The sequence below is a fragment of the Oryza brachyantha genome, chromosome 3 (assembly GCF_000231095.2).
Source record: "Oryza brachyantha chromosome 3, ObraRS2, whole genome shotgun sequence".
NCBI classification, from domain to species: Eukaryota; Viridiplantae; Streptophyta; class Magnoliopsida; order Poales; family Poaceae; genus Oryza; species Oryza brachyantha.
The window spans coordinates 3,504,634-3,531,173 of NC_023165.2; the positions used below are offsets into that span (position 1 = coordinate 3,504,634).

Here is a 26,540-nt window from a genome sequence, read left to right on the forward strand (position 1 = left end):
CAAGGCTTGCTGCTTTGTTTTCCTGGCAAGAAAAGAACACTTGTGAAGTTGTGATCACTGATCATCTCATCAATCAGCCACTGGATTCCTGCATATAATTAATCCTGGGATGTTTTGGAACATACCTCTCAAAAAAGAAAAAGAAAAGGTTAATGCCATGTCACAGCACATCCGTGACTATTGACCAATAATCAATGGAAGGTTGTTTGGCTTTTTGACATATTTACAAACAAAAAATAATTTATGAATAAAAATTATATATATATATATATATTCTTAGCGATCTAAAAGCCAAGGCTGAAAAATAAACTTCGGTGAAAAAATATTAAAATCAACTCCAAATTTAAAGTTAAAATTTAAAATTTGGCTTATAAACATAAGTAAAAGTGAAAAGACGTGGTGAACACAAAGTTAACAGCAGATAATTTGCCAAAGTGTCCAACGCGGCCGACGCATTAGCTCACGCTTCCACGCATAATTTAGGTTACAAAGGCCATCAAAGGTGAGGAGATCCATCATGAGAAGCACAAATCGAATATGCCAGGAACACTATGCGCTTGAGCAGGGAGGAATCTGGGCATGATAGGATCGATCGATAGCTACACGAAAATTTGGCTTTAATCCAGCGTGGTCCAGCTTCCTGATGGAACTGGCGCTTAAATTATCCGGCCAAGAGCAAAAAAACATGTACGGGAAATGGCGTTTTTAAATTCGAGGCTGGATTAAAAGCTGGAGGAAAATAATTAGTGCGTAATGGCGGGCGGCCAGATCATGAACTCCACCAAGTACACTTGTGTAGTGCTAGACAAAGAAGCTATGATTATGTGGTGAGGAGAAGATTCGATCTGACAGTACTGCGGCGAGTCTTCGTTAAATCATCGCACGGGTGATGGTTAAAGTTATATTTACAAACGAAAAAAATTATAAATAAAATTTTTATATATGTTCTTAATGTTTTAAAAGTTAAAAAAAAACTCAAGATCAACTCTATTTTTAAGGTTGAAAATTTAAATTTTAGCTTATAAGTATGAGTAAAAGCGAAAAGATGCGATAACACTTGTTCTGAATTAATTACGGTGGATTTATGCAGATTACTTTGGTTGAACTGTTTTCAGATTTTTATGGACTTAATGAGTCGCAAATTGTAGAGCTACATGCCGATTAAACAGAGAACTAGTGCATCACATTATTCATAACCGACAGTTCATCAACACTCGCTCAACAGTAACGCATGTGCATCTGATAGTGACTCGTTTGATTATGAGACCAATACAAACACCCCAAACCCTCACTAAAATCACAGAATTTGGTTCCTCATGTCGGCTGTGACGAAAAAAAGGTTATGGTGAGAGAAAAGAGACCATGGTGGATTACGGATGGTTAAATTTTTTAGGTTAATTTTGGAGCATGTGAAGATTAGCATCACGAACAGGGCTAGATTATCACTCCATCCATCCAACCACACCAAACCTTGGAAGATTTTGCCATCTGTTCCAGCCAATCAGAGACCCTGGAATCAACATCAGACGCCCTTAAAGATTCCCAAGCTGCAATTATTGAACGGTGTTTCCAATCCTTAATTTGCAAGCTTGATCCTTATGTTTTTATAATAAAAGGGGATCAATCTAGAGTTCATTTTTGATCTGGAGCAAAAGTTGACTTTTGCTCGTTTGAACTCTTTCTGAATTATGGCTGAAGAAATGGTGAGGAACATGGCCGGTTTCCCCTGCAGGCCAACAGATAAGGGCAAACCTTGCTTGAAATTGAATCACTAGTGTTGGATATATTTCTGTATTATGTCACTTGCCTCAAATTTCAGGTTGGTTTGACATTGGCCTTTGCTTGCTTCACTACTCAAATACTCCATCCCTTTAAAAAAACATTTCTAGAATTTAAATTTTATGTTGTAATTCTTATGACTCTAGGACCAATTAGATGCTTAGAAAGAAAATCTAATCAATTCAAAATTTAAAAATTAACCACAAAAGTGACTAAAATGAATCTTTTGATATCTCCTTAGTCTTGCTAAACAAACTAAAAATACTCATATTTTAAAACAGAGGCAATACCTGCAGGTTGAATCGTTGCACTACGATATTCTTGTATGAAATAAAACGTAAGACATACAACCATGCACCTAACTTTATGATTATGGAAATGTTCTACTCGTGCGATGTGATGTGAAAAATATGCAACATACAGCGTAAAAGTTCATAAAAGGTGAGAATATATAGCTAGTGTTAAGATGCTCCAGCTAGAGCAGCATTCTTGTGAGTCACATTATGCTGAATTTGACAGAGTCCAAACAAATTATATCTCAAAGTCCAAACTAAACCAAGAAATGTGCTCAGGTCTTGTATGCTTCCTATCTTAGCCGAAATGAGCAGAATATTTCATCTCCTAAAGTTCTTTTCATGGCAGGGATAACACATAGATGCCAAAAAAAAAAAAGAAAAATTTGTCAAAATTGTATTGAACAGGATGAACAGAGAAAATGGAATTCTTCCACCTAGCTCTCAATCTCTCATTATCCTCCAGAATGTTTTCTTCCATTCCTTCACAGTTACACAGAGCTGGAGAACTTGCAGGATTTGCGTACAGATTGAGCACGTAATTATTGCAAGCTAAATGTAATTAAGCTAGGAAATTAAGCAGTAATTAAGGTGAAGAAATGAAAGAGAAGAGGCTAGGCCTAGCTAGCGCCTGGAAGAGCAAATCTTCGATCTGTCGTCGTCTCAGGCGTCATGGAACTCCAGCACCACCACGGACTTCTCCGTCTTCCCGCCGCCATCGCCGGAGGCGGAGCGGAGAAGCCGCCGCACCGCGGCGATGAGCCGCTCCGCCGCGGCGGGGGACCTGCAGCCGAGCGCCCGGCAGAAGGCGGCGTGCCTCGCGATCGCGGCCTCCACCTGACCCTCCACCAGCACCGACCGCCCGGCGCCCCCGGCGGCGGAGAGCTCCTCCCCGACCGCCTCGCCGCACAGGCCGCACAGCCACCGCCCGCCGTACCGCGCCCGCACGCCCTCGGCGTACGTCGGCGTGCACTCCTCCCTCAGCCCGCAGCACGCGCACTCCGCCCACTCCACCTCCACCGGCGCCGCCACCGCGACGACCGTGCCAACCTCCTGCCCAGCCGCCGCCGCCATCTCTAAAAACAATCCTACCTCGAGGATCCCACCCAAGAACAACTTCAGAGAAATCAGATACCGCCGGCCGGTGGTGGAGAGAGAGGCGGTGCTATTCGCCGGCGGCGAGGAGGAGGAGGAGAGGTGGGTCGTCCATGGAGGAGGTGAGGTGCGCTGGGGTGGGAGCCCCGGTTGGTGCAGCGGCTGGTAGTGGAAGGCGCGCGTCTTTTTGTACGCGGACGAGGAGGAGGAGGAGGAGGAGCGAGGCGTGCAAGTGTGGGCGACAATGGCGGGAGCGGGAGAGCGGGGTGGGGCCCGCGAGCAAATCATTGAGGTGGGATTTTGCATTTGCACTGGGTGAGTTGGGTTAGGTGTTCCTTGTTTGATGCGGTAAGCTTGACACTTTGGCTTTGCTGAGCTGGCAGTGACTCAGTGAGCTGCCCGTGACGTCGACGTGTAGCAGTAGTCGCACGATCTTAAGTGAGCTTATGGCTTTTAATCTGGGTCTCATCATGTAAAACAACCGTCAAGTAAGATAAGATATGTGTTACCTCTGGTCCATATTACAAGATATTTTAATAATACTAATAAATCTAAACACACATGTAAAAAAATACTTTCTCTATTTTATAATGTAAAATGTTTGACTTTTTTTTACGACGTTTGACCATTTATCTTATTTGAAAAATTATGAAAATATCATTTATTTTACTTGTGACATACTTTATTCTCATAAGAATTTAAGCATGACCTGTAATTTTTTATATTTGTACTAAAATTTTGAATAAGACGAATGGTCAAATGTCACAACCAAAAAAGTCAAATATCTTATATCATGAAACAAAGGTAGTATGTATTAATATTGATTTAGTACTTATGTAAGAGTAAAATATGTCGTAATATGGGACTGAGTAAGGGACTGTTTGGATTCAGTGACTTTTTTAGTCCCTTGTCACATCGGATGTTTAGACGCTAATTAGTAGTATTAAATATAGACTGATAACAAAACTAATTACATAAATAAAGACTATTTTATTAGACAAATTTTAAAACATAATTAATTCATGATTAGGAAATGTTTAATGTAGCATCACATTCGTTAATCATGGACTAATTGGGCTTAATATATTCGTCTCGCGAAATAGTTTAGAGTATGAGGTGAGTTTTAATAACATTTAATACTTCTATTAGCATCAAACATTTGACGTGATATGTACTTAAAAAAATATGGACTAAAAAAAGGAGGAGGGATGCAAACACCACCCCTAAGTATTCTCATCAATGTTGGACTACTCGACTTCTCTATCTTGCTGTATATACAAATAGGATCCACAATTCCACGTGCCAATCAGTAATACCACACAGGATCCCGTTCCGCTAATACTAGCTACTGGCCGGAACGGAAAAGGCTCAATATTGTGGGCTGCAGCAGCTGCAATGGTGTTTCGAGCAGCGGTATTACTGTTACACTATGTCGTATTATCACACGGTTTATAATTGCTGCATCACCCACAAAAGTTGCAGCATTATTATTATCATGCGCCATTCTATCGAATTATGCTTCTGAATTTTACTGTGATGGTGCCTACAAGCTGGCAAACGGATGACAGCACTGCCAAACAGTGCACTCCTGTACAGAAAGTACATACACAGCTTGCTAAACTTGATTGATCTCATGCGCGTGATACTTGTAGCTTCATGGTGCCTGCGACGCTAAAAGTGCAGATTACGGCGCATCCAATCCAAATTCGCCAGGTAATCTGAACTGCGCTATCACTTTTGTGCGTGTGTCTGTGTGGTGGCCAAACTCCAAAGTGCTACGAGCTTCAAAGTCAGCTTAACTGCTTCTGTACTGGCAGCAACCTGCTAATCTGATTAAAGATGTGTTTTTCCAGAATCGGTTGCTAACAATTTCTCATTTATGGTGGCTGCCATGCAGAAACAACTGATTCAGAAACAAAATTCTGGTAACCCTGAAGCATGTGAACTGTGAAATGAAAACCCTTTTCGGACAGAGACACTTTCTGTTCAGGAAAGCTCTGACTCTTTTTTTCTGGCTTTAGGACATGTACAGCAGCAACAACCATCTTGAACCAAAAATATCAGATGTTACAGAGCTTCATATTCCCTCCCTGATTGAATTGTTCTACAACAACAACAAAAAAAACTCTGTAATCCTGCCAGACTATGTGCAGTGATTGATCTGCCAGTTGCCACGCAAATATCGGCATGGCTCAGAGTCAGAGCCACTGGTTCAGAATCACCTTTCGACAAAACAGTAGCAAGCTTCAGAATTCAGTTGGACCTCTCAACAAAACAATGCTAGGAGTAGTACCGAATTGCGCATAGACATGTCCCAAATCTGCGAATTTACCTACTGTTAAACTGTGATAATGCAAGTGTAAGAGCTGAGTTATTCATTAAGTGTGGCTCACTGATTAGAAATTGCATCAGAAAACAAATATTCCATTTGTCCCAAAATAACTTTTATTTTTTACTCATCACAAACATACCAATCAAAAACAAAAAAAAATTAAAATACAATACCCTCCACTTTATCAAACCCTAATATAATTATTCTTAGTTTATATATTTTTAATGTATTTTTTTACTTTTACCAACTATAATATAATAATTACTTAAAAATAAATTTATTTTTAGGCAAGCTAGAAGGAAAAAAATGATTTTAGTTTGTCCTCACCTAGAGAGACGCACCGAGGACCACAAAATCCCATGCAACCAAAGAATCATTCGCCACAAAGGTAGTATTCGCCATTCGCTCCCCTCCCTCCCCTCCACCTCGCACGCCTCACCTCGAACAGCGCGCGACGCCAACCCAAACCCTACCCCAACCACAAAGTACAGCACCCCCACCATGACACGTGGGCCCACCTCACGCGGGCCCCGCGAATCAGTCGCACGGTGGACGTACAGCCCCCCACACCCGAGGGGCCCACCCAGCACATAGATAGGTGGGCCCGCAGCTTTTTTCTCCTCACGGGACAAACAAACACGCCACAGGAGTCGCCATCCCACGTGTGGGCCCACCTGTCATACACTCCCACGCGGGGACGGACGGCCCCGATGCGCGCGCCGGGGTGCGGATCGGACGGTCCGGAGGGGCCCGTGGGATCCTATCGCGTCCACGAATAATATAAGGCTACGAGTCAACACAGCGAACAAGAGTGATAGAGAGAGCGAGCTAAAAAAATCGCGAAGAAAAAGAAGGAGGAGAAAAAAAACTCGGCGAGAGGAGGAGGAGGGGGAGGAGGGGAGGCTCTGGGACTGGGGGGAGGAGGAGGAGGGGGGCGCAGGCAGGTGAGATCCCCGATCCTTCCAGAAGCTTCTGGAACCGCGCGGCCCGGGGCTAGAATTGCGCGGTTCTTCTTTTTTATTTTCCCTGATGCGCGCCGCGCCGCGCCGCCGGAGTGGTAGGTGGCGGGGGGGAGTGGAAGCTTCTAGAAGGCGCGTCGTGCGTGTGGGGGGGGTTGGGAGTCGTCTGTTTCACCGGTTTGTTTCGATCTCGCGTGAGGTGAGGGCACCGATGTGTCTAGATCGTTGTAGATGATTGTCGATACGTTGAATTGGGCTTCCTGTGCTCGGTCTGCGCGTGGTTTTTTTTTTTTTGAATTGATTGGTAAAGCTGCCGAATTTAGCTAGTTTTGGCGGCCGAATTTAGCTAGTTTTTGCGGCCGATTTCGTTGGTTTCAAGCTGTCCAATGCTGCTCGCGCATCGGTTTAGGTGTTTTTTTTGGTTGGATCAAACTGGGTTACTGTGGTGTTTTAGATTCGGCGCGTGTGCTTGCCTCTACTTGTGGAGTTGTGGATAAACACGGTCTTATCAATTCAGTAATACATGTGCTGACTGCTTAGTGCTACTTTCGAGTGACTTCATTACGGGGGCACTGTAAAAGTTTGCTCGACATCGTTGGATTGTGGCTTTTGTGTGAAAAATGATGCCTTGTTAAGTCCTTTTTATTTAGTTCTAGATGCTGCTGGATGCATTGATAGTTTGATGTAGTCATCCCTTCGTTGGATTATAGAGCAGTTAAGATCGCTGCTTTTAGCTATTCCTCTGATTTAACGTAGGGTGCGAACAGTTCTGTTGACCAGAATAGTTTTAAGCTATTGTCTGTTGGCTGCTGCACGATGATTATGGTAATGTGGTTCTCTTTACAACGAAGAGGAAATTCATGGGCGCTCCTTTTGTTCTAAAGTCACCAGTATTTTTTCCATTTATTGGATACCCCATGCAACAATGCTACAATTAGAAGCTTTTTTCTCGTAATTTTTATCTTCCATTAGAAAATGCTATATTTCTGTTACTGTTTGCATCTGAAAGCATCAACTCATCAGACATTTAGTTTATTTTTGTCTTCGATACATCTGGGGCAACGAAGGATAGTTAGACATAGCCAGCTTGACAACTGTAGTTTGTTGTTGCTTCTTCTCAATTGCACTTCTGGTGTGTCAAATTATTTGTGCACTGATGTGTGAACTTCAAAGATTAATTTGCAGGTTTCTATCTCCATTTTTAGCTGGCAGAAAAATGGGAAAGAGTTTATTCCTGTGTGACTTGGGTCTTACTTTTACATGTTCAATTCTCTTTCTTGCAGTCCTTTTGCTAAATCGGACCTGCAGCATATTCTATAGCTATTTTCTTTAACTTGTGATGGATTGATAGTATGATTGTGCTAATCTTCTGCACTTTCTCTCGATGGCCATATATAAATGTTCAAAACCTTTTCGTCTTCAGTCACGTGGGAAATGATAGGGATCTCTGCCTTGATTATCTTCCATATCATATGATATTCCAGTTTGTCTGATCAATTCACCATTCATCGACTTGAGCTATGAAATAAGAACCTTGATTTTATATTTTGCCATGAATGCAATTGACCATTCATCTAGTTTGGCATAATCAATAGATTCTGTGCAAAATCTACTTAAAAATGTTATGGTCTTGGTTTTCTTCAATGACATTTGGGGATAAGTGAGTTCCACATAAGTGTAGTTTTTAGGTTTTTCTTTTCTGTTTCTAGCAAAACTATCAGCATTTTTTAATTACTTTCTAGGATCTAATAACGCCTTGCACAAATCTATATGATAGGAACAGGAAGCATCTTTCCAACAAGAGCTTCATCTGATCGTCGTCAATATGTCCATCAAAGAGAGAACATTAAGTTTGATAAACAGGACCACTTCGTTAAATCCAAATGCACAAGAATTTGTACCTTCATCCCTCAGATCTGTCAATGATGTTTCCAATAGATCAGACACATCCAGGATTTCTGTATCAGGGTCCTCCAAAGACACTATTGCAGACCAACAAGAGCCTGTTATACCAAGCAACCCTGATGAAGAAGCACATCGGTACTGGCAAGAACAGCTCCCAGATGATATTACCCCTGATTTCAAAGTTCTGGGACAAGATGAGACGCCTGGACCTGATAATCTTTCACTCATTGGCTTGTCAATAAATGATAGCATTGGTGCTTCACTATTTTCTCCAAACCAGACATCGAATTTGCAGCACCACGCTTCTCCTTTTATTCAGGACACACTAAGCGCACGTGCAAAGATCGAGTTCCCTAGCCCAACATATGTAGAAGAACAGTCACGAGCAACTATTATGAGTCCAACTGCAAGCACTATGAGTCCCACTGCTGCTCCGTGGGTAAAGACAGTAAGAAGTGGTGGACAATACAATGCAAACAGAAGGGATGCTAACCATTACAATGGAGATTCTAGCATTGGTATAGTGTTGGTTTCATGGGTTTTATTTACTGAAGGTAGTAGTATGAACCCTAACCTTTACTCTTAATTTCAGGAGCTCCAGTGCAAAACCTTACTGATGCATACTTCGGAAGCAGGCGTAGCTTTAGCTCAACTATGGATATCATGAATCAGCTGGAGGTATGTTTCTCTTCTATTCATGTCAATTTTAAATCTTTCAAAAGTTTTTTTTTTCTCCAACTGTGCCTTGGGGCTTGGACATTTGAGCTACATCTCTCACATATCACAGCAAAATTTTAAAATGCAAAATGCTTCATACTAAGGCCATCAAACTACTTTTACTATATGTTTTCACATCAACTCTAGACAAATAGTAACCTGGGCAAAGATATCTGCCAAAATAATACCTTGAACATTTGGCAATAGTCCTTTTTTGAATGAATGCTAGGTTTCCTGTCACCCAATTCATACAACTGAATGAACTGATACAAGTATATATCATCATCACGTTTTGTAATTGTCAGGTTATTTACAGTGCTAGTATGCTACTACCTCTGTTTCACGGTATAAGACTTTCTCGCGTTGCCTGGATTCATATGGACGCTACGAATCTAGACATCTATACAAACAATATATATTGATCAATAGATGAATCTAGGCATAGCCAAAACATCTTAGAATATGGAACGGAGGAAGTGCTGATCTCCAAATAATAAGACTGCCACTTGATGATCTATTGATAACACTATTTTTTCAATTAACTGAAGTTTCTATATGCCAATACTGAATATACCATAGTTGTTTTGGCTTCCGGTCTGTATGATTGGGGCTTCCTTTCTATCTTTATCAGTAACACATGTCCACTTTGATCTTTGAACTGGTGGCTTGCAATAGTGACCTCATGTGTATGTCAGAGGCTTACTGTGAATTAGATATTTGAGGTTTTGTAACCTTGAAGTATAGGTTTTTTAAGTCTGATGTTAATATAAGGAAAAGCTTGGTGGACTCCTACTGACTGCAAACTATTTGAAGTTTTGAACCCACTGATTCTTTTATCTACAACCTATTTGTTAGCTCTCTCTTCTAATTGAAGTCAATCAAGGAAAAATGATTAGGGAATTATATTGTTCTTAGGCAGCTTAAGTTGCTTAACTGTCTGTGCTAAACATAATTCTACTGGAAGCTGGCATACGATACTCCCAAATGAAATGACATTATGTTCTCAAAATATCATTTGCTTCTTCGTACTACAGTATACGAATTAGGAGCCTGCGTATTCGAGGAAAAAAAAGAAAAAAATGAAAAGGAGAGCTTCTATCAGTAAATGAGTATGGTGAGCCAGTATGATTATTTCTTGAGCCCATCGTACACTGATATAACAACAATCACACTGTTGGTTCTCTGTTTTAGATACCATGTTGAAGTTGGCATAGTGTATACCTTAGGAAGTACTTCTCATTCATTCTGGATCAGATTAATCTCTTAGTGTAACCCGCTACTTTTCCATTATAAGTTCTTTGCTTGAAAATACCATGTCTTGGTCATGTGTCTGTTTATGATTTTCTTCCTTTCTGGCCATGCTTGATGGGAATGCCCAAGATATAATTACATGCATGATGTCTGCTTCAAGCATTTGTTTTAATGTTATCATATGTTCAATAGCAGAATAAAGTTGATGGACGACTCAATCAGAATCTGAGGTCACTGTCATTTGGACATTCAAGTCCACCATCACCAGCATCATATGGCCAAAATGGTCTTATGAACTATAACAAAGAAGCTTTTGGTCTGGCAAACAATAACTATAGATCCCATTCAGCTGTAATCGCAGATGATATACTTTCACCTTCAGCTGGTCGGGAACATATTTCTCTGGATGCTCCTAGGGGGAGGTTCAGTACAACTAATTTGCCTGTTTCTGGCCTTGGTTCAAGCAGAGGCTCTCAGTTGATGGCTAGCTCATTCAATGGCAATCATGACATGGTGTCAAACAACACACTGCAAAATGTAGCTGGAGTTCAAACAGGACCTGCTTGGCTTGAAACTGATGCTGCGGGTAGTATTGTTGAATTATAATGCATGTTTTTTTTGGTGGGGATAATGCATGTTTTTACATGGACCTATCACATCATACATGCCTATTTGCCTTATGGTTGAACTTATTTCTGATGACAGCAAACATGTTTTTGGAATCAAAGGATGAAGTTCATGATTTTGCAAGTCTGCGGCATGCGCTTCTGGAACAGGTTGATATGGTCTACTTTTCAATACTAAATTGCTGGTACATTTTTTAAAGCCAAATTATTGTGTGTGTCGTTCAATAAATATTGACAGATTCTATGCTAATGGGAGCGGGCATCGTAAACTTTCGATGATATTATTAATCATCAAATGAGAATTTCAGCATTTAGCTCTATTTCTCATTTCAAGATAAGCACTAAAATTGTGTAATTGTTATGAGTGTTTTTTTCATGACAGTACATGAATGCTAGATGTTATGGTTTTGTCATGTATAGCAGTCAAACTATTATGCATCATAAAAATATCTTGAATTAAAGTAACAACTTTTTTCCTTGACCTTTTTTATTTTATTCGCTCACTGTTTGCTGCTATCCACTCAAAATTTTAACAGGATAGGCAAGCTTTTCTAACTGGTGGCAATCCTTTAGCAAAGGGACTAAACATCAAGGAGCTGTACAATATGCAAAGCAGATTAGCTCAGGAGAAGGCTAGAGAAACAATATTTCGCCAAAGGTTATACCCTAATCTCTGTCATTATCACCTATTAATAGAGTTGTTGTTTATGTACATTCTTATGATGGTATCATCTGCATCGTGAACACGTCTGCACATATAAACCATTCTGATTCCAATTGTGAATCCTTTTCAATGAGAAAATTTAAAACAATGCATAGACTTGCTGGTTGGTGAGCACACCTTTTCCATGCATTTCACCCTTGTCCAGAACTTTTATTATTATTTGGCATTTTGAATCACGTTAGGACATGAAGAACTACCAAGATAATGTCATAACGGTAGCATGAATTCAAGTTATTAAGAAGTTCTGAATTCAACAATAACCAGTCAGACTTTTGCAGTACTTGTGCAATATAACTATTTCCTTTTGAACCGGTAACGCTGATTTGCATTCCAAGCAAATATTACTTGATAAATTATGCTGATCAGAGATATTGTATTGGTGAAGTTTGCGAGCATGGACACCATGACTTGTATTACGTCCTACAGCATGATCTATGTTTAAGATGCTGTTGTTTTGTTTATTACCACATGAAATTAATCCGCTCCATGGCTTGACCAGATTTCAAGTGCCAGAATTTCAAGGACTGGTTCAGGAGCAAAACACCCCGATTGACCTGTGCGGTCTTCATGTAAGCGAGGCGATACACGTCCTGAACTATGAGCTCAACAACCGGCGGAAGATTGCGCGATCCACAGGCCGCCGTCTCCAGGTGATCATAATCTCAAGCACCCGTACTCCGGCGAGGCTGACCGCCGCCGTCGAGCAGTACCTCCTGGAGCACGGCCTTCAGTATACGCAGGCACAGCCGGGCCTCTTCCGTGTGCTGTTACAGTGAAGTAACAGATGTTTGTGTGCACGATGAGATGAAAGAAAAAAAAAAGAGGAGGAACAGAAAAAGAATGACCCCCTGTACTATTGTATATGTCAGAGATGAGAAGTAGCAGAATAGAAATTTACAATAGTTGTTGTAATATCCGTATAGCAGGCTTTTTTTTGCAGCAAAAACTTTGTAAAATTTGCGGAATTAGGCGATATGTTCTTTCACTGTGCCATCTCAAGTTGGAACGGGATCCTGCAGTCGATTGCAAGGTGCAGTTGTCACTAACATATGGGCCCGAGGGTTGCTGTGCTCACATGTCAGTGACAAGATTCTTCACAATCAACTGCAGAGGATCTCAAATCTCTCAAGTTCTCTTAGAATTTGCGTGGGAATCTAACACGTATGCCATCCTCCAAGGAGCAGATTTGCGTGCAAATCTGTCAGTACGAGGAGATTGAATTTTTGCTTAAAATCAAAATGGTTCTGAACTTCGTTTGCAAGATTTTTTTTTTTCAACTGCGCATAGCACAGCTCCACCAGTTTTATGAATCTTTTTGCAATAACAACTTTCGTACGGGCACAATACAAAGGGCAAAATGGCGAAAGAGCTCAAGACAGCAACAAGTAAATACCGCAAACTGGAGAACTGACAGCAACATACAAGTAATTTGTTGAAAATTAAATTCAACCACAAGGAAAGAAGATGGTTCAACAGTACATGGCGAGCTGATGCTTGTTTTTTAGTGTTATACATGAAATGATTCACTGATGTTTCTTTGGTGACCATAAATAAAATGACACTGCCGAAGGACTACAACGCAGCGTGAAGCAGTGACATGTCCAACTTCATTGTAGCTCAGTCGCGCTCACTGATGGCTGTTAGGTGCTGATCGATCTCCTCTGTCGTGAGTGCTCTGAAAACACGATCTTCTTTCCTCACAACACCAACCTGTCAAGCGACAGTTTATTGGTCATTAAACACAACTGCGGAGCAGAATTCAAAGACTTTCAGGAAAGACTTATGAAGTATAACACTATACCTCAATCTCGGTGGCCTTGAAATCTTCCTGAAGAACGGATTGCAATGCAGAAATTGCAATCTGACAAAATAGGATAAAAGTTAGCAAGAGAAATTTCCAGACAGTACAAATAAAAGTAAATGACTAGAACAAGACATTGCAATGTTTACCTGGACAGTTTCATCGTAGGAGAACTGTGGATCATCCTTCATTTTCTTCTCCAGAAAATTTATTGCTTCCTGCTCCTTCAGCCCGGCGCTAGTTGCCTGAAAATAAAATACCACGTGTTAAAGAAAACATGCTTCTTGTTGTCCAACAGAAAACAGAGAAGCAAACATTCAACTGATACATAGTGAAGAATTAAATAATGAAGGGGGAAAAAATGGAAGATAGTATAATGTAGCATATTAAATTCTTGCATATTTTACCTTGTGTCCAAAGAAGTGACCTGCTGGGTCACACTTAAAAAGTTGCGCATTTTTCTCTTCGTCATAGCCCAAGACCATAGCAACTGTGGAATGTAAGCAAAGGAAATGAATATGGAGGGCAAATAATGTTTTGAGCTGATAGGTTTAACACAAATAAGAAATAGAACGGAAGCTAATGGAATAATAGGTTATGTTATATGATGATACAAACCTACTCCAAGGGGCCTCATGTAGGCATGCTGCGTGTATACTTGTGCCTTGTCTGCTATCCTGAAGCATAAACCAGAGAAATAACGTTATAGCCAACTTTGTTTATGAAATGAACAAAAGATTATATTGTGAACTTAAATAAGAATGAGGCACAATACCATTTTGCTAATACATCTACAGGCATCTCATAGCCCCATTTGAAACGAAATTCAGCTGCTTCATTCCTCGCTTGGTAGACTAAGGACCGTGCATCCGCTGAAAATAATATATGTTAATGATCAATGAATAATGAAGGCATTCAGGAATAAAATAAATAGGGAAATACAACAGCTATAAGCCTAAATCATCACTGAGAAAATATTATATGTGATACCTAATGGTACAAACAACTAGGACGTAAGCACCATAACTGATGTCAAATGTTCAATAATTCAAGATGGTGCATTCACTTGATGGTACCCCAATTGAGGTGTTTTGCTGTTCCCCAAATGAAAAGGGACCCCTTTGAAAACAAAAGAATGACAGCTACTTCTATCATTCTTCTAAGAGTAGGGCAGAGTTGACATATTGATATACCATCTAGTGCCTTATCACATTTTGAGCAAAGAGAATTGAATGCAAGACCCAGTGCTTTATGCATGAGAAATTAAGAGAAATTGTGTCTTGGTATATGTTAAAAATGTAATAAAAGAACTCTGAATCATGAAACATAAAAGCGCCCAGATTCCATAAATCACTTCGATAGAAGCAAAGTATCCTAGATAAGTAGATGTTGAACAGCATGAAACTAAACCAGGCAATCACATCCCCTAAAGCTCTACCATCATACTTAAAATTAACCAGCAGTACTATAGGTCATTGTCGTGGGTGGTCTACTTCCACTGCATCTGTCTCAAAATTTAATATCTGGAGTAACTAAGTCTGTAAACCTAACACACAAAAGGCAAAAATCTCCTATTTTCATCATTCCACCATGTAAAGCTAATACCATGCATCTCAGCATATCAGTAGGCATAGCAGCCAAACCTGTGAGGCCAGTGGCGAGCAGACCGACGTACTTGGTGATCGGGAACAAGTGCGTGACGCTAGTCTGGTCCAGCAGCTTATCCTACGAACGAGCAGAACCGCATCACGAGTAAGATAAAATCAGTCTCCTGGTTTGTACCACTGTATAAACAAGCAGCTAATCGGGCCACAAAAAGTCGCGATCTTTACGGCACCACGCGGCGCTGCATCCCCGGATCGAAGAACTCACCGGCACTTTCTTCTGCGTGACGACGCAGACGGAGTCCTTGCCGCGGACGCCGATCGACGTCACCCCCGCCGACTTGACCGCCTTGAACGCGTACTCTGCAGAAACCACGCCCGGATCAGCCTCCCCCGCACACCCCACAGAAGCAGATCTAACCGGGCGACGACGAGGCTAGGGTTTTAGGCGAAGGAAGCGAGGGGGGGGGGGGGAGCGCACGCACCGACTTGGTAGAGGCGGCCCTCGGGGGAGAAGATGGTGATGTGGCGGTCGTACCCCGCGCCCGTGCCGCGGCTCATCGTCGCCGGATTCTTCTTGCCGCCGCCGCCGCCGGGAGTGTTGGTTCGTTTTGCGAATTCGGCGAGGTTGTGCGCGCTTGGGGAGTAATCCCACGGACCGGCCGCGGCGGCTTCTTGTTTCGCAAGAAGAAGTTCCGGTCGGCCAGTCCGGTTCGGTCGAACCGTGTTCTAGGGGTCGTCCGACTCGGGCTATGCAAGATGAACCGTGTTGATCGCTTCCTGGCCGTCGGATCCTGCAATGCCACCTCGGGCTATCGTAGTCTGCTCTTTACCCCGCCGCTCTAAAATATAAACAATGGTATGATTCAAACTTTATATTATCATAAGTATTATTTTAATTTTGTACCATAATATAAGGCCTGTTTTGATTAAAGAGAATTTATAGGAATTTTAGAAGATTTCATTCCTACAGTAATTTTTCCTATAAAGCCCTTTGAATCAAGGGAAAATTACAAACATACAAGTTTTGGAGGAAATTTAACAAGAGGTAAAATCTCATGAAAAAAATCCTTTGAGTCTTTATCTCTCCTCAAATTCCTATGTTTTTCCTATGATCCAATCAAACGGTCGTTCCTTTTTTCTGTGTTTTGCAATTCTCTGTTTTACACTTGTATTTTTATCAGAATCCTATATTTTTTCTATTTCTTTATTTTTTTCATTCATGTGATTCAAAGGGGCCCTCTCATTCCAATAATTCCAAAGTCACCCACCTGCTTAAAAAGATAATCTAATTAATTTACAAGTTAGAATTTAACCGCTCAAGCGATTAAAATGAAATCTTTTAACATCTTCTTAGTATATAAGTAAACAACTTTAAAATATTTATATTTTAGAACACATAAATTTAACAATTTCAGAATTGATTCTAATGTTTTTTTATCGTATAGTATTTTCTATTTTTAGTTTTTAAACCGTTGACAATATACATCTAGTGTTGTTCCGATTTAACCATTTCCGATGAACATAATGATGCTGCCCCTTTTTTTCTGACGATAAAGAATAATAATTTTTTGAAACTTCTATTAGGGTCAATCAACTAATTGTCATCCCATATTCGTATATAAAAGTTATTCTGGGTATTTCAAAAAGGTAAACGCTCTAACCGTATATTGTATAAACAATTAATAAACTCAGTGCCATACTATTTAAAGGGATAAACTCGATTGCATATAGCTGAATTGGGACAAACTCGGTGTTATAAAGAAGAATCTCTCAAATCCATACATAAAAATTTACCTATAAAATATTTTTGGTTTGCTTCGTATATTTTTTAGCCCCATCTTTTGGCTATTTAGAAAAATAAGAGAATCTGCTTACTAATGATTAAAAAATAATTTATGAGTAAAACTTTTACATACGTGCTCATAGCTAAGGTTTAAAAAATAAACCATGATAGAATAAAACCGAAAATCAACTCCAAATTTAAATTTTAAATTTGGTTTATATAAGAGTAAGTGAAAATGTATGGGCCTTTTTCTATGACTTACCAACCATATCTCAAACAACTAATTTTTGGGGATATTTAGCCCGTAGGTGGACCCAAGGTATGTACTTCTATCTATTTACTAAGAGCAAATAGTATTCGTGGTGCTCCCTCCGTATTTAAATATACTAGTTATTTAGTTTATTTGGTCAATATATTTTTCTTTATAAGTTCTTTTATAATATTGTATTTTTTGTCAGATGGTACCGTAGAAAAATAGTAGTCAAAGTTGCAAACCAAATTAAAGCTATATCAAGTCAAATAGTATTGCATGTTTGAACAGAGAGCTAGTACCAATAATGTTTATAAATCATGCGAAAGGCCTCCTCTGATTTGAGATGATTAGATTCTCGGAAATTCGCCACTAAACTAAGGAATAATCCTTTATATACCCCTCAAATTTTAGTTAATCCCTTAAATGCCCTTGAATTTTGCTTACGCCCTTATATACCCCTAAATTTTGATTATATCCCTTTCATACCCCTTCGGTCAGTTGACCATTAGTTGACCGTCTAGTTTTTATAAAATTGACCATTTTACCATTGAATGAATATAGAAATTTATGAATCACATTATTGAAACCCCGAAGGTGTATTCAGAGCACTTAAACAAATTCTGTAGTTCTCCATGGCATTAGTTTTTATGATAATCTTTTAGTACCACAATAACAAGCACTTCAAATAGAAATGTCAAGAGTCACTAGGCAGAGTGATCCAAGCAAATTGCCCAAGTGGAATGACTCGAGTACGATCTCTCACTCTCCTAACTTCAGAAAAAGTACAGAAGAACTACCACTATCCTGCTTACTTGCTTAGTATTTGGAGTATGAAACCGTCAAGTTCGGAACAAAGCAAACACATGATATGGCAACTAATACTTCAAAATTATGTGGCCAAGTTTGTCAGACGGCAATGCTTCTTGGAAGCTGCAAGCTGCAATCTATCTTAATGTTCTTTTCTCGACTCTCGGTGCATTTTCCCCCCTCTAGTACTAACTTCCCCTTTTCATCTCATCTGTAATCAAGAACGTGTACTGGGTCCTGCTTCCAATTAAGATGAACTAGGAATGGGTGCATCTGAAGATATAAAATTTCATCCCAGTTTGCTGGACATGGCAGTGGCCATGAACCTCCCCCGAGATGAGACGCTAACCAAATCTCCTGAGTATTTGGTCACATGGTACCTGAAAGATTTGTTCATCTCTCGTCAAGAAGGTCAGTGCTTTAATTGGAAATGTTTAAGGAGTACCAACCTACCATTCATCTTTGAGCTCTGGAACAGGTTCCGGACTCGTGGTGAGAAACTTTCATCAACACTAGTGACAGTAATCTCCATGATAATGTAGTAGTTAGAGAGAAATCTCTCAGCCTCCAATCATGAATCACCTTGATACTGTAGTGGTCAGAAAGAAATCTTTCAGCATCCAACCCTGCATGTGCATTCTCCTGCAAAGTTGCAGCAAGATCAGAGTTAACTCCTATATATAGTGCACTTTCATCAGCTGTTTTATTCACACCGAGTACATCCATCCATCCACATTTTTCTTTCCTGAACTTGTCTCAAGAGGTCACAAGAACTGCTCATGAGGGTACACACACATTCTCTTGTTCGTCTGAACTTGTAGCATCGAATGGCAATTGGCAAATGCTAATTCAGCAATCGTTGCTGCGGTTTCAGGTTCTGAACTGGATGCAGACAAGGCTTCACGGGACGAGGAAACCAGAGCCCATCGCAGTATCGTCTCGACGTAAGTGGCAGTGGTTTTCAGAAGGAATCCCGGCATTTCAGATTTTCAGTATACCTCAGGTCGAAACGCCATTGTTGTTGAATCTTGGTCTCTCTCAGGTGCTCATACGCCCGGTGATCTTCACCGGAACGACGGTCTCGACGCCTGGGCGGCGGCGATGCTGTCCATAGGGACGTTCGGCGTGCCGAAGAGCCGTCATGGTTCCGACGGGCCGTGGACGACGGCGGGCGCCGACGAGCTCGACGGGCTGCAGGAGGAGCTCAGGTTGCTGGTGGGATCCAGGGAGGTCGCCGTGACCGGAGCCGACGACGACGAGGGCAGCAGCCATCGTAGGTCTCTGAGCCGCACGTCGAGCTCCACGAATGGAAGAGAGGTGGTCAAGCTAAAGCAGAGATCGTTCAGGAAGGTGATGGCGAGTGCTCTCAGTGGCTTCCTGCACCACCGACCAAGCTGCAGGGAGACGATGCCTGAAGCGACTGTCAGTGAGGTACTCCGATGTGGACACTTTCCACCCCCATCTAATTCAAATTTTTAATGTTGGTTTCGAGTTTTTTTATCACCAAAGTTTATTTTTATTATTAATTTTTAGATTACTAAAAAAATGTATATAATTTTTTATTCATAAACCATTTTTTATTTATAAATATGTCGTACCATCACCCCCGAAGGTTCTACTCGGTTCAGAAATCTGCATTGGTTCATGTGTTTATGCTGATACTTTTTTCTCATGATCTTGATGGCAGATTATATGGTCATTGCTGCACAAGAACACGCATACCGAAAAACCGGCGTTGCCGAAGCCTATGATCAACGGTGATCTAGCGGTTCAGACGCCCCAGAAAGAGGAACAAGAGGGCAGCAAATGGATCAGAACAGATTCAGAGTGTAAGTTAATCTTCATCTGACAAAATGATACTCCCTCAGTCCTACAATAAACAAACATAATCTGTCCATATTCATAATACCAGGAAATTTGATGTTTTTCCGTCTTTGAACTCTCCCCAGACATCGTCTTGGAAATCTGAATAGTGGTGGCAGTAAAGACGAAACGAGGGCGATCTCCTGGAATTTTTTTAGAGAGAGAACCATTTGTTTTTGGTACAACGTACATGTACATGCCTGTTTACAAAAGGTGGGAGTATGTTACAAAATGGATTTCTCTTTTGCTTACCAAATAAATACGACTGGACATTCGTGTCAGGTCCAAGATCAAGATAATAGTCAGCTCTAGTTTCTATAACATCCTGAAACTTGGACATGTGTTACAAAGGCTCTGGCCAAATAACACAGTTTGTTGGCCTTGAAGAATTGAAGTCGCTCAAGGAATGCATGGCGATTAGTTAGAGGCCTACAGGACATTTTGGTGGTAGCTTCTGCCACGACAAATAATTGCAATGCCCTGGTAGAAATTTGTCGTCGCGACAGCTGGTGTAAGCAAACAAATATACGATAATCTCTCCCCGACCTTCAAATGTACATATTGTCACTCAAGTGCATAGTGCGCCTATAATACCTGGGATGAGCTTCAAGCAAGCTGTAAAGAATAATAATACATGATTTGCCTATCCGATGAATGCCGTCGTGCATTTCAACCTATGACCTGCAAATCAAGTAAAGGAAGGCCGGGTTTATTATCTCTGGAATGTCGTCATGAATTTCAACCTATGACCAAAAATTTCCTTACAAAAAAAAGGCAGGATGTATTCTGGTGACTGTAATGTCCATCTTTAGTCATCAAGGTTCAAGATCTGACCTGGTTCACCAAGGGGAGTGCATGACGTTCCCATTCTGTCGACCATTTGGAAGATGACCCAGTATTCAAGGCACCAACCTTGAGGGATTTCAAGTCATCACATTCTTCTGGAAAACCCTTAAACAGCATCTGCATGGATTTGAGATTGCAACAAATAAAATATCTTGTAGTGATATAACTAATCACAGCACTTTCAACAACTATTTCAAAATTATGGTATGGATATAAATGTGGAAAATAAATTATTAAAATTGATAATCACCATAAGTTCATCGGCAAGCTCAGAAGATGTTGAGAAAAGCAGTCCATTATTATTTACTTTTACAAGCTCGTCAATGCTGCACAGACACCCGAATAAAAGGCGAGTAAAGGATTTAGACAACATAAAGGCCAAAACAAAAACATAACAGATCAAAAGATATGGGGAGCATGGTTACCAAGAGAACGAAGCAGCACAAACTGGTAATCCACATCCAAACATATCAACCACCTAAGAAGAATTATCCAAGTTAGAAGCAATAGATTAAAAAAAAAACATTTTTTTCAACAGAGCAGATGCTTTATGAGTAGTAACCTTCATTGGTAGGTCCAGCCCTGAAGAGGATGTATGTAATGATACACCTAGATCAGCCGATCCTGTAATTATTCAAAGAATCAGTATTTACGCTACAATGTGGAGTACTTCTGGCAATGACTGGCTTACCAAGTAAAAGAGGGTAGTCCTCTGATGCAAGCCACATAGTCCGAAAGGCAACACGCCTCAGTTTCAACCTTTTTATTTGCTCTTCATACTTCTTCCTATCAGGTCCTTTACCTTAAAAAATGAGAATCATGGATATCATGACAGCAGTACTCAAAAACTGGTTACTGCAGCAAATTAGCAAAATGCGCACACCAGTGATAATGAATAGCAATCTTGGGTACAAAAATTGTTTCCCATTCTTGATATCAGTCCAAAGTTCCCTCTCATCCACTGAGTCATCTTCTCCTAAAGTTGCAGCGACACGTCTATCATACATAAGTGCTGCTTCCAGAAGTATGCTGAAATCTTCATCTTGTGTCCTGGAATATATGTGGCCGAGGAAAGAGTCTAAATTTTACTCTCATCTTAACAACTAGATGTTCTGAGTATAAAAAATGATATAACTAAGGTCACCCAGATAAAGAGAACAGACCAGCTTGTGCTGCTGACAACAAGAGCCGGTCTATTAGGCTTCAAGAATACTTCACCATCGATCTGGCTTGTAAAGACAGTAGTGTTCCTGTCTTCCACTTCTTTCTCTGTGTTGTAAGAGCAAACGGTAGAAACAGTATGAAATTGAAATTTCCTTACAGCAGTGAAATATTTAGAGTGGTTGGCGACGTACCAACAGAGATGCAATCATCATTGCCAATAGCACTACAAATGGAATTCCCCAACCTGCTAAACAACTATTTCATGTCTAATGGTCAAATAGAAAGTACTGGAAAGATGAGGAAATAAATGAAAACAGATGCACACCTCATGTTTCTCTGTCAATGAAGCAGGACGGAAAAATTCAGGAGATTGATCATAAAGAACTGTTGCACTGAAATCCAACAAGTTAGTACGAACTGTAGCTAGTGACCCAAAAAATTGTGGTGTGCTAACAATAGTCTTTAACATGAAAAGTACATTGGAAGTATTATCTTACTTGATCCCCCATTTTTGATCAAGCTCATGCTTCATTGCTTTTGTAACACAGAATGCACCATCAGCCATCCGTCCAAAATGCTTCTCAAACCTAGAATGCAAAGGATACAACACTATATGAACACACATGATCGGTATCCTATATCTAGCAGATAACAAGCAGGAGAAGGAATTACCAGAAGTAGATTTTAACTATGATATGACTTCTGCCATGAGACAGCCCAAGCAATGTATATCCAAAGTTATGCCAATCCACAATAAACTTAGCACCTCTTAACCAGCTAGCCAGTTTTACAGCAGCCAATGTTGGAACAGAGGGTGGATTCTGTTGAACAGGTGTATACAAGGAATTTACCCAATAAAAGAAATTAGTTTCATTGTTACTGTACAACACGAAAAATCAGACATGAGATTTTCTAATCACCAAATAAATTATAAGTATCAACATAAGGATCTCTAGGTAATAAAAATGTAAGTTAGTAAGGCCAACAGAGAGCATACAAAATGATAAGACTGTGACTAAGTATAGGCTGCAGTAGGAGAAACGAGAATGGTGTCATGAATAGCTACTGTATACATTGCGCAACATGACTTGCTACTTAAGCTGTGCAATACTGTGGTAACACCATGGATTTACTAGCCTGTGTGATGGAGGATGAATTCAAAAAGAATTCTACACTACTGACAATGATAGCAACTATAGAAAACTACATATTGTCCATGTAATTCTTAACTATGCATGTGAGTAAAGAAGCTGAATGCAATTTTGTGGCAACTGACCTGAACAATGAAGACATCAGGGCGAGGAATTTTGAAAGAAAGGTACCAAATCAATACAATAAACTGGATGACAGCTTTAAGTAGCAGCGTCAGGGCACCAGATATCTTTGATATTCCTGTTAACTGAACTGATTTCTAGAAAGTATAATTTGGAAGTTAGTTGGCAAAATTAGAGAACATAATAATAGTTACCAACAATCAGTACCATTTCGTGGATGTGAATTGATGGGTTTTCTCTCAATAATAGATGTGGGTCACTTCCTGCTCATGTACCCAAACCAGAACATAGGTCAAATTTCAACAGAAGATGCAACAGAAAGTCAAAAGCTGTTATTCAGCTTGTATTATGTGCCCTAAGAGGTATAGTTAGGTATAAGCAACTTCCAGTTATAATGCTGGAGTAAAATCCAAAGGTACAGTGGGACTGCAAAAAGAATAATACCTCCATTTGCAACAATGTCCACTTCCATACCAGCCTGCCAAGAAGAATAAAGAATGACAAATAAACTAAGTTGGATTGCTGGCACATTAGAGTTGTTGTCCACAACATAGAGCATGTCCCAATTCCCTAAAGTTCTTCTAACTTGAAGGGAAAAAAAGCTTAGTTAATGCAATGCATTAACCTCAAAGCCTATCTTAGCTACTAGAAGTATTTGCACATCAGAGAAGCAATCGAGGGCATTAACCAAAGAAAGCTATGACATCTGTGCACTGGCATATCTGAGAAGCACCACATCTCCTTCCTTTCCTTGTTATTACCATGCTATATAACCCAGAACCATAGGCCACTCTAGAGCAGTGGTGAATGAAGTAGAAAATTCATGAAGGGATACGGGACGGGGATCAATACCTGGTTGGCAAGGGAGAGGGAATGATACTGCATGCGAGGGCTGCGCCCAATGTCTCCCAGAACTACCACCGCCGCGCGCTTCCTCTTCCCTGTCTCCATTGCTGCCGCCATTTCCACTTGCCTTCAGAGTGTGGAAATTTCGGATCCAACCACCCCACAAGGAGTGCAGATGAGATGTATGCCTACTTGGTAGGGCTCCAAATCCTGGATCTAGATACACCAAGGATCTGGAGGTGCCTGAAAAAGTGAAAAGGCATTTAGCTATATATTAGCTCCAAAAATCCTGTAAATGAGTGGAGGAAAGTGCACAATGGCACTCTTGGTTTCTATTCTCTTTACCACATTAATGCTCAATTAGAGGATACATTTGTAAAATTTGTTTGGAGATTTTGCACAAATATAACAGTGTTCTTTTTCTTAAAATCGTCAACAGCACAAGAATGGTAGCAAATTTATACCCATGAATCAATTTTGCATACTTTTCCAATGCAATTAGAGATTCATTTGTTTGTACCAACCAACACTCTTCTAACATCGGTACGAGTACCAAGGAGACTAATTCCTCTGTCAGTAGCCTGCTTTGCCAACCAGATGAATGTGTTCAGCTTGCAACATGTGGGCACCAGTCGACCACTATGCAGTAGCAACTAGCAAAATTCCCTGGTGGATATATCTGTAACGATGTTTCTGCGAGCTAAATCATGCCTTAGTGAAATCACCAATCGCCAACATGAACAAACATGGATTGACTGTCTAAAGTAAATCAGGTTGTTCTGGCATTGATCTGGGAGAGCCATATCGATTGGAGAAGGGGCGAGTTTTTAGGGTTTGCAGGCAATGGGGCGGGCCCCGGTATGTGGATTTATTTTATTCACATAAGATTTCATGTTAATTATTATATACTAGTTATATGCAACTCCATGCTAGTTAAATTTTAATTACATTACAATTATACTATAGTTATATTCATAAGATTTTAAGGGGGAAAATCACTCAGATGATGCATAGGCACACCATCCTTATTCCAGTTTCTCTATTAGCATACCTAGTGGGACGGATCTTCATGATTATTGTGAAAACTTGAACCTGAACCTGAACCTAGAAAATGAAAATACATACTTTATTTACAAATTACAAAGCAAAGCATCACAATCATTTGGATCAAGCATTATATTATCTTGCTCATTGTTACTAGCCCCGGTTCCTACTGTTACTATATGTGGGGTTGGGGTGGATTCATTTGAGGATGGACTTGATAGAATGATTTTATTGATCTGCGCGTCTTCAACTATAAATCAAACAAAAATTCGAATTGACTAACTGCTAAGAAAGGGAGAAATTTTAACTATATGCCACTCCATTCAGCTGCCTTTAACAAAATGCTACCCTCTAGCATGCTCTTATAAAAATGCCATCCCTCATCTAACTTAACAAATGCCACTCTCATGTATTTGAAGCTGTATTTGCATTTTTTTTTTGCATCCAAACCGATTTTTGAAAGGACTAAAATGCCCCTGCTCAATTTAAAAGCATGGCAACCTGTCCGGACACCCCCAGGCCGAAAGAACACCCAGCAAAAAAAAACGAACATCACCCAGGCGGACAGAGCATCCATCCAGCTTATTTGCAAACATTAAAATGCATCCATTCAGCTGATTTCAAACATTAAAATTAAATCCCAGGCATTCATCATCATATAATAAATCATATCATACATGAATTTGTGTCATCAACGTTAAATTCAGTATAATAAGCGGTAACTAAAGTCATTTCTTACTCCAAAAATTAATTTCTAGGTTCTACCATGCAAATCGGTTATGCTGTCCACTCACTAAAATCATATCAGTACACTAACTAAACACTAAATTCAGGGAAATGCACTAACTAAAATCGTAGCAGTATACTAACTAATCAAAAAATTTAGAGCACTAAAATTGAAATAGGGCTTACCGGGGGAGGAGAGCTGGCAGCACGACGGCCGGGTATTGCTGCTGCCGGGGGGAGGAGAACTGCTGGCGCCGCCCCGAGGCGGCGAGATGGCCACGGCGGCCGGGGATGGCGCGGCTGCAGGGGGGTGGCCGCGGCGACCTGCCGCCGGGCCTGAGGACGCAGCCTGGCCGCAGCTGCAGGGGGAGGCGGCGGCCGGGAGGCCGGTGGGCCGCGGAGTCCCAAGGGGGCAGGGCGCGGAGGCCGGGGAGAAGGCAGCGGCGACCGTGCAGATCGGCGGGGAACTGGGGGAAGGCGGTGTCGGGCGTGGCTGCCTGATGGGAGGACGAGCCGACGCTAGATCTGTCCAGCCAGCACGTCTATTCAGAATAGAAGAGGGTATTTCTGGACATTTCATGTATTTTTGATAAAAGAAAAAATAATACATCTTTAAATACTGTGAAGTGTTATTTTGTTAAGAATGTTAGACAAATGATGATATTTTTACAAAAATATGTTAAAGGGTGACATTTTATCAAAGACATCTCAATGGAGTGGCATATAGTTAAATTTCTCAAGAAAACTTTGGGAAGAAACTTGACTTGCATTTAAGGTCTTGAAAGCTTTGGGAATCAAGCTAGAGAGTTCAGGGGGCCGCCGGCCGAGTGTCGCGCCCTGCCGCT

At 40.7% G+C, this 26,540-nt stretch overlaps 5 protein-coding genes across 7 annotated transcripts; 2 read left to right on the forward strand and 3 right to left on the reverse strand.

The window, feature by feature from the left end:
• Positions 1–2,447: 2,447 nt before the first annotated feature.
• LOC121053887 lies at positions 2,448–3,435 on the reverse strand. The gene has a single exon (XM_040522304.1). The coding sequence runs from the start codon at positions 3,144–3,146 to the stop codon at positions 2,736–2,738; it is 411 nt and encodes a 136-aa protein (XP_040378238.1). The 5' UTR covers positions 3,147–3,435; the 3' UTR covers positions 2,448–2,735.
• Positions 3,436–6,407: 2,972 nt separating this feature from the next.
• Positions 6,408–12,568, forward strand: LOC102708973 (polyadenylate-binding protein-interacting protein 7-like). Its single transcript, XM_015835238.1, has 7 exons — positions 6,408–6,443; positions 8,236–8,881; positions 8,956–9,041; positions 10,527–10,917; positions 11,037–11,107; positions 11,494–11,615; positions 12,181–12,568. The coding sequence occupies exons 2-7, from the start codon at positions 8,284–8,286 to the stop codon at positions 12,455–12,457; spliced, it is 1,545 nt and encodes a 514-aa protein (XP_015690724.1). The 5' UTR covers positions 6,408–6,443; positions 8,236–8,283; the 3' UTR covers positions 12,458–12,568.
• A 532-nt stretch (positions 12,569–13,100) lies between these two features.
• Positions 13,101–15,740, reverse strand: LOC102709255 (proteasome subunit alpha type-6). Its single transcript, XM_006649436.3, has 9 exons — positions 15,572–15,740; positions 15,355–15,449; positions 15,126–15,207; positions 14,258–14,354; positions 14,101–14,159; positions 13,890–13,972; positions 13,632–13,727; positions 13,483–13,542; positions 13,101–13,391 (listed from the first exon to the last, which is right to left on the reverse strand). Exons 1-9 carry the CDS (start codon positions 15,645–15,647, stop codon positions 13,299–13,301), a joined length of 741 nt encoding a protein of 246 aa, XP_006649499.1. The 5' UTR covers positions 15,648–15,740; the 3' UTR covers positions 13,101–13,298.
• A 3,033-nt stretch (positions 15,741–18,773) lies between these two features.
• LOC102704503 (protein DEEPER ROOTING 1-like) lies at positions 18,774–19,901 on the forward strand. Its single transcript, XM_015834302.2, has 4 exons — positions 18,774–18,876; positions 18,975–19,363; positions 19,620–19,761; positions 19,882–19,901. Exons 1-4 carry the CDS (start codon positions 18,774–18,776, stop codon positions 19,899–19,901), a joined length of 654 nt encoding a protein of 217 aa, XP_015689788.2.
• On the reverse strand, positions 19,839–26,218 carry LOC102709541 (UDP-glycosyltransferase TURAN). 3 transcript variants are annotated; one of them, XR_001549965.2, is made up of 18 exons: positions 25,882–26,218; positions 23,932–24,168; positions 23,524–23,557; positions 23,287–23,342; positions 23,082–23,216; positions 22,478–22,626; positions 22,303–22,392; positions 22,131–22,197; positions 21,997–22,060; positions 21,805–21,910; positions 21,525–21,691; positions 21,333–21,443; positions 21,204–21,265; positions 21,067–21,119; positions 20,892–20,967; positions 20,630–20,758; positions 20,390–20,476; positions 19,839–20,275 (listed from the first exon to the last, which is right to left on the reverse strand). XR_001549965.2 is itself a non-coding variant. In XM_006649437.3 (17 exons), the coding sequence occupies exons 2-17, from the start codon at positions 24,040–24,042 to the stop codon at positions 20,465–20,467; spliced, it is 1,422 nt and encodes a 473-aa protein (XP_006649500.1). In that variant the 5' UTR covers positions 24,043–24,168; positions 25,882–26,218; the 3' UTR covers positions 19,839–20,464. The 3 variants fall into 3 exon arrangements, 1 of the variants encoding a protein (XP_006649500.1); XR_423255.3 differs by having other exon boundaries at positions 19,839–20,301; XM_006649437.3 differs by having other exon boundaries at positions 19,839–20,476.
• Positions 26,219–26,540: the final 322 nt, after the last annotated feature.